At 38.6% G+C, this 15,637-nt stretch overlaps 1 protein-coding gene across 1 annotated transcript in view; it reads right to left on the reverse strand.

Annotated features, from left to right (window-relative positions):
• Window positions 1–13,680: 13,680 nt before the first annotated feature.
• LOC119419942 (four and a half LIM domains protein 1) overlaps window positions 13,681–15,637 on the reverse strand; it is an 18,169-nt gene continuing 16,212 nt past the window's right edge. The window contains exon 6 of the mRNA XM_037687312.1: window positions 13,681–14,552. Coding sequence (XP_037543240.1) covers window positions 14,398–14,552 — 155 coding nt within the window. The 3' untranslated portion in view covers window positions 13,681–14,397. The remainder of the gene's footprint in view (window positions 14,553–15,637) is intronic.

The following is a 15,637-nucleotide window of genomic DNA, read 5'->3' on the forward strand; positions in this document are numbered from 1 at the left end:
ATACATACATACATATGCAAGTGTCTGGGGTACCGTTAGGCCTGTCACGATAACAAATTTTGCTGGGCGATTAATTGTCTTTGAAATTATTGTGATAAACAATAATATTGTTTGAAATTTAACTACAATTTTTTTCATTCATTCAACCTTTATTTAGACAGGTTCATCCCATTGAGCCTCGAGGACTCATTTACAAAACCTGATTTCAACAAAGAATGATGACAACAACAATAAACAATTATAAAAGAGGCGTACAGATTATTATTTTTTTATTTTTTTATTTTTTTTTTCCAAATTAAAATAAGATGGCAGAAGAGTAGCAAAAACAGCTAGATTATAAGACGAATGTAGAAAACTAAAAACAGGAACATGTCTGCATTGGTCCCTGCCAGGAGTCCAACAGATTCTTAAAGCCACTTAGAGAGGTCAAGGTCGAGAGCTTAATTTAATTAATTCAATTAATTAATTGTCAAATTTTGGAAATGTTTATTTGTTTTGGTTGTTGTACCATTTTTGACCACCTGATGGCAGTATAAGACTGTTTACACCAATGGATAGATGCCCAACAATTTTCAGTCAGGTCATCTGGACAGTTTCTTTTTTTGCTGACATGTTTCACCTTCTATCCGGAAGACTTCATCGGTCAAGGAAACACACTCAACTCCTCAGTTGCCGGCCCTCTTCCTCGTCAGCCGGCAACTGAGGAGGGGGCATGCCAAAGACACCATCTTAGCACCAACATAACTGGTTTGTTCCACTTTGGAGTAAGCTGTTTGGGGGAAGAATCAGTTTTGTGTTGTGTGTTTCCTTGACCGATGAAGCCTTCCGGATGGAAGGTAAAACATGTCAGCAAAAAAAGAAACTGTCCAGATGACCTGACTGAAAATTGTTGGATTGTATACCTGGATTATTGAGCATGGACTTTTTTGGCAAAGGATGGATAGTTGAGCAGCGTGTCTCAAAGAAAAATGGGAGGGAGGGCTCTTGACGTGACATGGTGACATGGCGGACGCTTGGTGTGGTTTGAGCTTTATAGCATAGAGTTTTTCACACAAAGCTTTAAATATAAAAAAAATCTGTAAACAAGTTCTCAGCTTCTTTTTGCAGAGAAAACCAACTTTTTACATGAAGGCACAGGTTTCAACTGTGAATTTTGGAGCTCGACAAGACGGAGGTTCATTCCCAGAGTCAGCCTGTTAGCTTAGCTCGTAGCTTAGCTCCTCAGCTTAGCTGCTTTTAACGATCCAAAAACGCAAATTTTGGATCGTTAAAATGGATTTTAAAGAGAAAGGGAAGAGTCAGTGAAGAGCACCAGAGTTGAGCTGTGTCTTCAGTAGAAAGAGAGAGACGCAAAGAAACGATAAAGCCAATAAATGAAAATAAGATTGATGATTTTCATTCATCATGCGATTAATTGATTTATTGTTTATTGCAACAGGCCTAGGTACCACAGATACATTTTAAGAGAAAATCTAAAATTACCTGAACCAACAGTTTTGTAGTTTTGGTTTGTTTGTAGGTTTTTTTTTTTACTTAAATGTAGTTTTATTGGAAAGACATGTTACTTAAAACTGTAACCATCGCAGTCATATGACTTCTAGATGTTGTTAACTTGACAAGGCTTTTAAAGAAAACTAAACTTACCTTAACTACTAAAACCAAATATCTGTTAAAAAGAGTAGTTGGTAAAAAGTTGTTTTTAAAGGCTGAAGTCGCTCACCATTAGAAATGTTTGACAACACTTGAATCGACTTACGTTTTGAGACTGTGAGCGGTGTCGCTTCATGTCAGAGTGACGTCTGGAAGCAAGATGGGTACTTTGCTAAGTAGCTCATCTTAACATGAGTGAAAGTTGTAATAGTTGTTGAAACAGATTTATAACAGAGTAGCAGCTTCTCATTTTATCGTACCGTTCATCTTTGGGGAGCAGCAGCAGGTCCAGCACCATCAGGGAGTCGTCAGGTAGACTGGTGTTTAGCTGTGAAGGGAATCTCAACATGATTTTCTTTTTTACTCACATGGATTTTACTTTCTACAAGAAAGCTTGTCTTTTTTTCTTGGTCTCGTTTGATACATATAAACCTAGAAATATGAATGTTAATTATTCATTTTTCCCCAAAATTCAATATTAGCCGTTTGTGTGAGACCTACCCAAATGGGAAGGATCTGTTGTGGGTCACAGTCTCCTGATATGGACACGTTTACCTTAACCTCAAAATAAATTTCTGTGGAGGAGGTTGAGACGTATCAGAAGCTTTTCTCAACACATCTGTACAACCTGTAGTGCAGACCAGATGTTCAGACTGACCTGAGATATTTGCAGGGCTTGTGGTGACGGTGGCTGCGCTGGGAAAAGTTGTTACCCTGGTGGTCGAGGTTTTCGGGGCGGCAGTGGTGGAGATGGTAGGTGGTGATACGGTGGTTGTGGCAAGATGAGAATCTGTCGCCAGAGTCGGAGGGTTGATGGTTGCGATGGAAAAACTTTCTGTAAAACAGACTCCACATCAGATTTTCTGTACATTTCGCCAAACGCAAACTTCTCACTGTTGAGAAGTGCTTCCTACCAAGAGGTGCGACACAAATGCTGCTGGTGTCAGAGTGCAGCTGCAGCAGGCCGCTGGAGTCTATGTAGGGCTTTTTAAGGTATGAGTGAATCTCTTTATGGGCAGCTGCCACGTCCAATTTGGGGATTATGTTTACGTGGGCCAGGAGGTGAAACCTGCATGAGAACAAGAAAAGAAAAGCTCAGTAGTGTCTTTCATACATGTCATTAAGGGATCTTTAGATCAAATGCTGACAGGTAACTGGGCTTTTTCTTCTTCAATATGCCTCATCTTGATGCTTTTTACTGAAAAAACTACACTGATGTCAAGTTTTTTTCTGTAGCCATCGTGCCACCTGCCATTATTCCAACATTACCAATCATTTATTCTGTCTTGAGTTTTGTTCTGTTAATGGGTCTGATTCTATAATAACTTCTGTATCATTTGATCATCAAGACCTGAGGCTGTAATTGCTGCCAAAGGTAGATCAACAAAGTATTAAGCAAAGGCTGTGAATACTTACGTAAATATGATTTCTTAGTTTTCTATCTTTAATAAATTTGCAAAAATCTCAAAAAAATAATTTTTCGCATTGTTATAATGGGGTATTGTGTGTGGAATTTTTGAGAAAAGAGAATAATTTCATACAATTTGAAATAAGGCTGTAACATAAAATGTGGAAAAAGTGAAGCGCTGTGAGTACTTTCTGGATGTACTGGACAACTCCCGTTTTACTAATAAACGAAAACTGTAGCGGACAAATTGACCAGAGCTAAAACTTTTCACACAAATGTAAACTGTCAAATATATTTCTTGGATTTGCTTTACCTTCTTCCAAGTATTCTAAATTATGACTTTATAATAAAGTAGTTCTTTAGAAGAGTAGTAAAATCCTGTAAATACCACATATTTTTGCATACACTACTGTAGGAACAAGACAAACTACTTAAAATAAACTTGAATTCTGTTGGTAAAGGGGTTTATCTGAACAAAGCAAGAGATCAAATTTAAAAATACTTATTGAACAAAACCAAACTCCACATTGCTCACAAGTATTAAATTATACACGTGCGTTGATTCACAGCACCAAGAAAATGAAGTATCCAAAAAGTTCCTTGATGTTGAAGATACCCAAAAGTCTGCTTCAAACAAATCCTCAAAGACTCATTCATCTTTGTACAAATTAATGAATCATCGTCTGATTTTAGACGTTCCAATTGGCTCTTTATGTAAAATTACACCATGCGTCTACAATGCTCATTTTAGAACCTTTTTTTATGTATGGAAATTAGTTTTGCTCTTTTATCTTGGTTTGTAGTCAAAAGACTTCGTTAGTGCTACAACTTGTTTCCTAATCCAACGAGTAGCTGAGCAATCAGCCAGCATGAAGACACCTTTAGAAAAACGATACATTTATGTTACCTGTTGATATTTTCAGGAGCCCACCGCACCTAAAGAATGACAAACAAATTATTTAAAGGTTGCAATCCAATAATACGCTTAACCATTTTTGACTGGCGATGATTTTGTACACACAGATCATGTTTCTCAGCTGTCTCACATCCATTTGACCTGTTCTCTTGTTTCTCGTCAACTTGTGCTCTAAAACTGTCGTATTTGCTTTAAGCAAGCAGCTGCCTGTTTAATATGTCCGTTCATCTCCAGTGTGCTTTACCGTTCTGCCTTTAGATGCTTTCATGTGGTCTTCTGTGCCGGATCTACACGAGAGATCAGAGAATCTTGGTTTACGACTCATTAGTTTTCCCTCTCCGACGTATGCCATAAAACAAGGTTGAATTGATCTAACGTGGTTGAACCCGTGCAGTAAACTCGGATCGTTTCCTACCTGCTTACTTCAAACACAGACACTCTGTGTAAATGGTTACTGGCTGGTAGAACTTTTCCGAGCTGTAGGAACAACAAACATCTTCTGTTATACTGAGGTTCTCCACAGACATTCAAAGGCAAAATATAGTCCAACCCACCAGAACGATTTATTAGTTACCAAACTTGTTTAAATATTAAAGTATTAATTGGGGACTGCGTAGTCGAAGGCAGCACCTATTATTATCCACCTAACAAAAGGTTTCTTAACTTTATATCTTACACTTCCATCAACTTTAATGCGGCCTGAACCGCAATGTGAACCTCCAGAAATGTTATATCAAAATGAGCAGCTTGGCGCCATGATGTGTGCTATTACTTTGATTGGTGTTTCGAGTTACCATGGCAACATAATTTGCAAAGATGCCATTTTCCCCATATAAAACAGATGACGGGACTCAACAGCCTCTAACTGCTACACAGTAACTCATCATTCTTTGACATGTTGAGCTGAAACTTGCTCTGGTTGTAACTGAGAGTGTGTTTTCATTCATTCCTAATGCAAATCAAAAATCCAAGATGGCTGCCTGAGCTAAAAAGAAAAATACTATAAATCAGCTATTTTAAAAGATATTGAGCTAAAATGTTGTGTGGTGGTATCAGAGAACATTTCTCATAACATACTGAATGCAAATCAAAAATCCAAGATGGCCACCAAAGATGCATGTAAATGGCTTTAACTAAGCTATTGTTACACTTATAGAGCTGAAATTTAGTGTGGTTATAGCCAAGAACGTTCCCAATCACATACTGAACCCAAATCAATAATCCAAGATGGCCGCCTTAGCTAAAATGGAAAAAATACAATAACGCAGCCGTTTTTAGATCTATTCAGCTGAAATTTGGTGTAGTGGGAGCTGAGCGCGAACCCAAACACATTGTATTGTCAACTCATAATTTTAAATCAGCACCAGCCTGGCAGTCCCCGTCAAAGTTTCTCCAGGAACTTTCTAGTTAATTTCTAATATTACTTTTTTCATGTACATCAAATTAGCACATGTCTACAAATACCCTAATTTGTTACACAAAGTTTTGTAGTGATGCATGAAAAAGATAAAATTCTTTACTACTGTTTTTTGTTTTTTTGATCTTATAAAAGCTTAAAATACACAAATAGTCAATCAAAAGCTCAGGTCAGGTTGAGTTCATAAAGTTACATTTGTTCTTGTTTTACCCAGCTGTGTGCGAATTCTCTGGCCGTGTAGAGCTCAGTGGGTTTCTCATCGTTGCGGATAATCACAAAAAGCAGGTTTATTTCATATTTGGACCATTCTGCCAAAACATAAACCGTCATTAGTTACAAATGCTTAAAAATATATATAATATTTAAAACCACAACAAACAGAAATAATTCACCTGTACAAAAAGATAACATACCAAGCCTAAATTCTGGTACGTGTTCAACGCATCATTTTTAAATTGTTCCAGATAAATTTCTTCACTAAATGTCTTTATGGTTTTAAACAGTTTTGTTTGAATGAACCCTCAACGTGTTGTTTCAGTTTACAAAACGCCTTTTTCTCTTAAAGATCCACTTAAAGTGAAAAAGTTCTTGTAGTGATGCTGCTCTTATAAAGTTGCCATCTAATTACGTAATAATTTATTTTAACATGCTATAAACAGTGTAGAATCAATTTCAAGTTATTGTGTTTAATATTTTTATCTAATTTTTTCTTTGCAGAATTGAAATTGGTATCATGATAATTTATTACATCAAGTTTGAAACTCCAGTATTGTGACAAACTTAGCAGAGTCTGGGCAAACCCTGGTCTGCGGGCCATATACGGCCTGTTGGGCTTTTTAATTGGCCCGCCGAACTTATACAAATTATATTAAAAAAAAACTGCATTTACTGTAACAGGAAAAAAATTCTGGTGTAGTTTTAGCTGCTGTGCCTGCCTTTCCCCAATAGATGGTGCACTACAGACACCGGCGGTGAGGTAAAAGTGAAGAAGTTTAGCTTTGTCCTATGAACTCTCCTGTAAAAACGAGCTTATCAAAGAGAATTAAAGTGGACACTGAGTGCCAAGTGTTTCATACGGAGTGGACAGCAACATATTTTTTCACTGAGGCTCAATCAAAGGCTGTACATATGACAAGAAACTGTCGCGGTTTTCAAAGAGTACAATATCAGCCAATGTTAACTATGCTAGCAAACCTTTCTCCAAAGGCGAGTTTTAAAACTATTCAAAACTACGGTCTATTGTGTCCAGAGAGCCAAGACAAGTTTGAAAACATCAGTTTATCACACAGGACCGTGGTCCACCTTGTGGAACTGATTGATGAAGTTATAGCCAGCAAAATAAGCTAAAAGGCAGAGTCCTTTAAGTTTGTTAGCGCTGGATGAAAGTAATGACATAAAAGACACTGCTCAGCTCCTAATTTTTTTATCTGCGGGATTAACAACAGTTTTGAGATAACTGGAGTTTTTGACCCTGGAGTGTCTGAAAGGAAAAACACGGGGAGAGGATTTTTATAACGAGGTGTCTGCTGTCATCAAGACAATGAAGCTACCGTGGAGTAAACTTGACAATGTCACGACGGATGGATCAGCAAATTTAACTGGAAAACATGCTGGGCTGCTGAAAAGAATCCAGAATAAGAGGAAAACTAAAAAAATTGATTACGGTACTGCCACTCTTATACGCTCGTCAAAAGGACGTATTCTGGTTTAGTCTCCGTCTGTAAGTCCATAAACTTACTCTTGTCCAGCCCATAACTTCTGATCAGCTCAAGATAATTTATTGACATTTTATACACACATGAATCATCACTAGACTGAGTGTCGCATACACTGGCTTCAAGGTCAAGATCACAAATCAGTGTCAAATGGTATACAAGCTCTTTGCTTGGATGAGCCATTGCTGTATAAACGTTTGCCGACGGGCAACTATTGTGTCGTATACATTATTCCTGTTCTATCTGCTAAACTATTCGCTGTGACAACCATCATGAATCAGACCGACCCCAGAAGTTTATCAGTTGTAGATGTACATCCATGTGATGGCTGTCTGAGAGTTTAATTAAAATCTGCCCAGTGGTTTATGAGACATTTTGTTGACAAACACACACAGGCAATTACATGATCGCCTGTCTTTGATGGCAACGACCAATAAAAAGGGAGTACGGGTGCATCTAAAAAAAAAGAGAGAATATTGTGAAAAAGTTCTTTTTTTTTTGGTCAAATTATTTCACAAAGTGAAACTCAAATATTACATAAATTCATTGCACACGGAGTGAAATATTTCAAGCCTTTATTTGTTGTAATTTTGATGATTACAGTTTACAGATGATGAAAAATAAATTCAGTGTCTCAGAAAAGTTGAATATTGTGAAGAGGTTCAACATTGGTGTCACACTCTAATCAGCTGATTAACTCCTAGTCATGAGCTACAGACATCTCATTCCTCAAGTCCAGTCCTGAACCAGAGACGGCATCAGAAGCATCTTACCTGCTGAGGAGACAAAGAACTGGACTCTTTCTCTGTGGTCCAAGGTCCTCTTTACAGGTGAGAGTAAATTTAGCATATTTGGAAATCAAGGTCCCAGAGTCTGGAAGAAGAGTGGAGAGGGCCAGAGTCCATGTTGCTTGAAGTCCTGAGTGAAGTTTCCACAGTCAGTGATGATTTGGGCTCATGTCCTCTGCTGGTGTTGGTCCACTGTTTTCTGAAGTCCACAATCAACGCAGCACCTACCAGGACATTGTGCTTCCTTCTGCTGATGAGCTTTATGGAGATGCTGATTTCATTTTCCAGCAGGACGTGGCTCCTGTCCACAATGACAAAGGAACCAAAAGCTGGCTGTGGAATATTCTAATTTTCTGAGACACTGATTTTGGGTTTTTCATTATTTGTAAACTATAATAATCGAAATTATGAGAAGAAAGGCTTGAAATATTTCACTCTGTATGATGAATCAATGATATATTTATACACTGTAAGTACTTTCTGCAATAATTGACCAAAAATTTGAAAATGTTCACTATATTGGAACTTTTCTAGATGCATCTGTAAGTAGGTTCCAGCTTTGCAAAGATTATTGCGAGGCGGAGCAACTTTAGGATTATTATTTCTGAACCAACGTAATTAGACATAGAGCGACTTTTTTGTATTTACCAAACTGCATTTGATTTAAAGGCTGTGTGTATAACTTTGTCAACAGTGGAGCTGCCACTGAAGTAAAAATCCTGATGAGCATGAGAGACTGACTACATTTAACTGGATCAGACCATGATCTTTGTTGGATCAACACAAGTTAAAAAAGAACCTTCAACTCATGTATGATAGTCCAGGGTTTGTAAAGAAAACTCACCACACTGCAGGCTGGTATCAGAAAGTGGATCACAATACGAGGTATCCCAGTAGTTCACCTCCCATTTAACCAAGTCCCCTTCTGAGCAATTCAGTGATGTCACTTCCTGTTTGCTGCGTTCTCGCCCCCATATCCGAAACAAGGACAATTTGCCCACAAAGCTGCTATACTGAAGGATTTGAATGTTCCCGTCCATGAGGGTGTGTCCTGCACCCAGCGTGAGCGATCCATTAGGGGACAGTTTGCAGCGCAGGGGGTTCAACAAAGGTTGGTTGGTATTGTATGCTAGGAGGGGGGGGGGGGGGGGGGGGGACAAAGAAGAGATTTAATACATCAATAATTGATTCATAAAACATCAAAACCAACCCGAGATGATAATCTAGGACTAAAATTGGCAACAGTGTATAGATACAAATGTGAGAACTAAGAAATCCATTCATTCAGTTTCTGTCCAGGTCATGGTGCCTATCAGCAGTCTCTTTGTGAGAGGGGGGTGCACCCTGGACAGTCACAAGTCCATCACATGGACACACACAGGCAACCCCTCACAGTGTTGAAGTGAAACTCACCTGTTGTTACATTAACTGAGAGTCCATTGATGTACAGGGCAGGTTTCTCACTTTGATGAGACCAGGTAAGACACAGTGAGTACCACTGGAACGGCTTAAGGTCCATCGGTGGAGTAGTCCACTCTACACCAAACAGCCAAACCACTAAACACCCGTGTTTTCCCCCCAAACCAAGCTCAGCGTACTGAGCCTCCGGATGACGGTACATAAAAATTGTCCATGGTGGGGAACTCGGGACCTAGAAATGAGGTTTTAAACCGTGCAGTTACAGTTTGTTTCATAACTGGATAAGATCTAGAAGGAGTAAGTTTCTTTTAAATACCTCGAGCTTTGCGTACAAGCAGACGGTGAACTGTTGCAGAGCAGGAATGGAGACGTGGGGCTTTAGTCTCCAGTGGCTGAATCCTGATCTGAAGTTGGCCACCTTTCCCCACAGACTGACCCAAGGCACTGACACAAATATATTGTTAAAAGGTTGTTTTCACAGCAAGAAAATAACATTTCTTGGGAGTCTAATCCCTGTTTCCAGGTTTAAAAAGGCCTAAAACTGAACATCTGGTACAGAAGTTTAATATCAACAAGTCACAGTTTTTCAGATATTTGCAGCTGAGGCATTTTGTGATATCTAACTCTCGACTGTTTTCCTTTGTTCCCCTCTAAACATTTTGTGGCTATGATCTTGGAATGCAGGTCTAATACTAAGGGGGCCTTCATCAAGCTCTATACACTACTCCGTTCATACCATGAGACCAGTTTGGACTCTAACTGAAATGGGAAACAGACATGGAGGAATCCATATCAGACTCAATCTGGAGAAGGATCATTAAGAGCATTTATTCATCCTCAGTTTGTCTGAGACACGTAATTCAATTCAAGGTTGGTGCACAGGCTGCACTGGTCCAAAGACAAGTTGTCCAAGATCAAAGCCGACCTGAACCCCGCATGTAATTGTTGTAAACCAACTCCAGTTACATTCTCTGTACTTGTCCCAAACTTTATGGCAGTCTATTTCTGACACCTTCTCTCAAATACGATATGTGGTAAAACTGTACACCCATCACCTCATCTCACTGTTCGGGGTGGTCCCTGTGGATACGTCCTTCAACAAGTACGAGAAGGATGCGATTGCTTTCGGCTCTCTTCTGGCCAGAAAACTTGTTTTATGCAGTTGGAAGGACCCACACACCCCAGTATATGTATGTACATTGGATAAGAGAGGTGATGTATCATATTCATCTAGAAAAAAATTTAAATACGCTGAAGGGTTCTGTTAAAAGATTTTGGGACGGTTGGCGGCCTTTTGTATTGTATGTGGAAAGCATGTCGATGCTTGTTTAATTTGTTTGTGCATGCGTGACTGATGCGGTGTGGGCGGGGGGGTTTGTACTTCGTGTTTTCTATTTGTATATTAAACTCAAAAATCAATAAAAACGGCATAAAATGATTTTTGGTAGAATATTTTTACCCAAAGAGAAATTTCTGCTCTTAAAGAAGCAACCACTTCAGTAACTGAGGTTTCATTTGATTGTTTTCATGTCCTACTTGTTACTCCTTTGTTTTGTTTAGCTTACATGCCAATCCGCTAGGGGGCGCTATCAGGCCAGTAGCACATGTTAATGGGTTTTGCACACTTTTTTTTTTTGGTGTAGTTTCATTGCACTCTTCCACGTCTGTTGTATCATCGGTTATTTTAACACTCAGCTTTGTGCGGACAGTCTTTAACCCAGTGAAAAGTACTTTGGCACACTGTGTATTTTGATCGCCGTCCGTACTTATCCAGCGGGTTTGTACGGGGCTGTGGAGTTTTCTAACGAGTACTTTGCCACCATTGCCTTTTTGCCACCATTGCTCTGTTGCAAACACAAACTCCTGGTTAATATTTTCTGCTGCTGCACTCTTCTTTTTCTTTTTTTTTTTTGCCAAATATTCTCTTCAAAGCAGACTTCACTGAAGCAAATGTTACATCTGAACATGCCGTTAGAGCCACCCGTCTGTCCGTCATATCCAAACACGCAGTGTCCAAAAGCTTCGAAGCCAAAACAGCATCGGGTAGCTCCATGTTGTGTTTTTTCATGTGCGAGTAGCGCTGCTCGAAATCAATAATATAGTCCGCCATCGACGTGTTCGCTTCTTTTATGACCCGGTCAAAATCTGAATATGCTTCATAGCCCCTGTCCTTTTCCTCTGTTAGGAACAAATCATCTAGTTTATCAAACAATGTGGTTGTTCCAGTGTCTTTATTTAGATCGTCTACTGGAGTTTCCATCGCCGTGTCTCGCGCCCTTCCAGACAGCGCCAGAGCGACAGCAAGCGCTTGCTTTTTCTTCTCCAAATCTGTTAACTCTCGTCCAAATGTCGACTTCATTCTTCCAACGTTCGTAAGGCTTTCCTTCTTCAAATGTTGGTGCAACTCTGTAGTTACTAACCATCCTCTGCTACCAATGTTAGTCTATGAAAATAACTTCTCCATTGGTGGTGTCTGAGATGAGCATGGCGGAATAAAGTTTTATCAGATCCAAAAGGAGAAGTTATTTTTATTGACTAACACTACTGTTCCCTGAATCGTTTTTAATTTGATTCATTAGCCAGTTTTAAACTTAACAGGACTAACTTATAATACAAATCTCATGTTTTGTTAGACTCAACTTGAGGACAAAGTTGACAAGAGAACGATCATCCAGCCCCAATCTGATGCCAAGCTGTTCACATACAAATTGCGGATAATTGTACTGTATTTAAATTTTAATAAATCAGGTAACTTGAATTTGTTTATAATTTATAGGAAAATGCTTTTACATGTGGGGGTTAAAGGAGCTGTGTGAGCTCTGGGGTTCTGAAGCTCTTTTTTTTTTTAATAATTAAAACCTTTGACCAAACTCTGTGGTTCAGTTTTGAGCATCACTGCTGGTACTGTTCACTCCGTTTTAAATCCAGAATACTGACATTAGACTGTTACAAGTTATTTACAGTTTTACTTGTCAACTATAAAGTTATATTTGGACAAAATATTCACGTCACATCAGCACTTCACAGCTGGCAGTTTTTTTTTTTCTTTTTCAGTCATGATTCCTGTTTGAAATAATTAAATTAGTTTGTTTTGACACAATTCCAACAAGACTCACCATGTTTTGCTGCCAAAAGACAAAACTGAATCTTTTTGTTAGTTTTTAGGAAACAAACTTGTAACATGTCAACATTAAAAAAAAACGAACCAGTTGCTTGGAGCATAAATGACTGATCATGTCTTCCCATTTTACAGCTTTTTTAGTGACTGATGTTTGTTTTAGATATTTTTGACATTTTTATAATCGACACTGGAACTTTCTCACGCAGCTGAGCCCTGCAGGTTGTGATCTTAAAGGCAATCAATTTAAAGGGTAAACAGTTCACGGTGGACGTGATAATGTTACAAAACGCCTTTTTTTTCATGTTTACTGAAAATATGCAGTAATATCTATATATAAAATTGTGGCATCTTAGATTTTTTTTTATATATATTTCCTACCTCGCTCCTCAGCAGAAAGTGGGATGGTCAGCAAGGACAGAGACACGAACACTTGCAAGAATTTTTTTAAGAAAATCATCACAAATCTGAAAAAGAACACATTCTCCAGTTAGAATTTTTTTTATTTAATTTATGCATTACCTGTATAAAACTCCTGATCTTACACAGAAACCTTAGAAACATTTAACACAATGTTAGTTTGAGCAGCTAGATTAACACCATGTGTCCAGTTTTATAAATGAAGAAGCACTTACCTTTAAAGAGAGGAAACAGAGAAAGAATCCTGAAGGTAAATGCGTCTCCAGAGCTCAGGAGCAGCGACTGTGAAGTGGCGTCTGCCTGCGATTGGTCCGATTGCGTAACTTTATGTGCAGAGAACACGAGACGGGAAGAGCACGTGCAAATAATGCATTTCATGCAGGCAATATGTTTGAGTTCAAAGATATTTACCGCCACAAAAAGACATAAAATGCGTAATTAGTTCTGCCAAACGTGGACGGTTTTCTGCAAACATGGTCTGCACATATTGTTGTATCACTGCTTAAGGTCTCACAGACCAGTTGAAACTCATGTCACTGTAGATCAGGGATATCCAACTGGTGGACCAGGGGCCAAATGAGGCCCACGGGTGAGCTCAGTTTGGCCCATTCATTATTTTAAATAAAAATATATATTTTAAACCATTAATCAAACAAAGACGATAACTGCTGGATGTCCGGCCCCTGAGCTCTTGGCTTCCAGTAACTATGCCCCCCCCCCCCCCCCCCCCGAGCAGTTTAGTTGAATAGCCCTGCTCTAGATGCAACACGATAAAGTGCTGCACGTCAACATGGAGCCCGTTAAAACAATGAAGAAGAACCTTTTGTCTTGTGTAAAGTTTATTTCGTTTTAAGGCATCGACACATCCAGACGTGCAACAAACAATTCAGTTTTACAACTTCCTCTCTCCCCATGGAGTGAAAACTGGTTAGAAAGGTGCTTAAAGTTTAACCGATCCAAGTTAGCATTTTGACAAATAATTAAAAATGATCATTTGATCCTGGCGGGATATTAACTTTAAAATTAAAATAACTAGCCGTAAAAGGCACTGAAGTGATTATGACATTAATACAATTTAAAGCATGCTAGTACTTTTTATTAACAAATACTGACTTTAAAAATATGCAAATTAATTCTTTATAGTTTGTTGAATACTTTAGGCACGTGAAACAGACGGAGCAGATGATTAAAAAAAAAAAAAGAGAGAGACTAAAGAATGAAATTGATGCAACCTGTTCAATAAATCCATTTATTTATTAGTTTGAAAACAACTTCTTTTAGCAGCCAACCAGATTTACTCCAGTTAACTGGGAGTAGTTGTTTTTTTGTTGCATCATTTTCATTCTGTTTCTCATTGTCATGACCTACAGCAGTCGATCTGAGCATCAGTTGTTTCAGCGCGTTGCACATTAAAAGTGAGCGTGTATCAGAATTACCACGTCAGTAAATGCCTCAAAAAATGAGGAGGATACTGAAATGTAGGCGCGGTCGTTGTAAAAACGACTCAAAGGTTAGAAAGCCGTGTTTCATTCAAGGCAGTATCCAGTCACTCCTTGTTGCCACAGTCAGAGCAGAGGATGTCTCTTCCTTTGGTCACGAATCGTTTGTCGGACAGACTGAGGGAGCATCTCTTACAGTTGAAGCAGTATTCGTGCCACGAGCTGCCCTCAAAGTTCACAACGTTCACGCCTTTACCAAAACCTGGAGAGAAGAGGAGAGTTAGAAACAAACTCCATCTACGTGTTGGTCTGGAGCGTTTAAAGTCATGATGGAGCTAAACGGTTAGGCTCTGACACATTTTATACGTCGTTAAATAATGTTCCTCCTGGCCTGGGAAGTATTTCATGTACTGCTGGTTTTGAGTTGAGTGTTGTAAAACCCCATAGTTGTTTTCACTTTCTCACTATTATTCAGTTTTATGACAAATGGTGTGTTTTACAGTTTTGTGGTGGTTTTATTTATTCTACATCCTGAACGTGTAGCTGCAGTTTTCATGTTCGCCACTAGATGTCACTAAAACCTACAAGTTGGATCTTAACCAGGTTCTGCAGCTGTTCCAAGCTTTTCAGCTGTACTCATAAAATACAAGCTGCAGAGATTTATGAACCTGACTATGGCTTGTTGAAGTATACAAACATTTCTAAGAAGTTATTTAATGATCAACTTTATTATTTTTTTTAATCTATTAATGACTGCTATTTGTTTTATCTTTGTAAAGTTGAGGCTGATCTGCTGAAGACTCCTCACTTGGTGTTTCACGTCCCACCGTGGGGTCCAGACTCTAAATTAAGGCGCCACTTCTGTGCAGGACTCCATTTGCTTACTTTGATTTAGATTACCGTTTAAAATTGTTCATGTGAAGGCATTTTTGTGATGATGTTTTTTTTTTTATTATTATTATTCAAGAATTCAAGGTTCTTTATTGTTATTCGCATTGCATGTGGTACATGAGGTGGAACGAAATTGTGTACTCATGGTTCCCGTTACCACAAACAGTAGCAAAAATATAAAGTGTAAAAAGAAACAGTAAATAAGGATCTGAGATATAAACTAAGACATACGCTAAACACTAACAATGCAAAACAATACAGTGAACAACAGCAACACGTTTCTCATAGGTTCTGTTCAGCTATAGTTCACACGCTAATGTGAGTGGAGTCAGGCTTGGAGCAATAAAACTAACATAAACTGGGATTTATTCAAAACATACAACAAAAATAGAGAAACAAGGCGCCAAAAATGGTACTGTTAGCAGCGTGGTTCAGTTAGCACCATGGTACTGTTAG

This window comes from Nematolebias whitei, chromosome 14 (genome assembly GCF_014905685.2).
Source record: "Nematolebias whitei isolate Nwh7 chromosome 14, NemWhi1, whole genome shotgun sequence".
Taxonomy (NCBI): domain Eukaryota; kingdom Metazoa; phylum Chordata; class Actinopteri; order Cyprinodontiformes; family Rivulidae; genus Nematolebias; species Nematolebias whitei.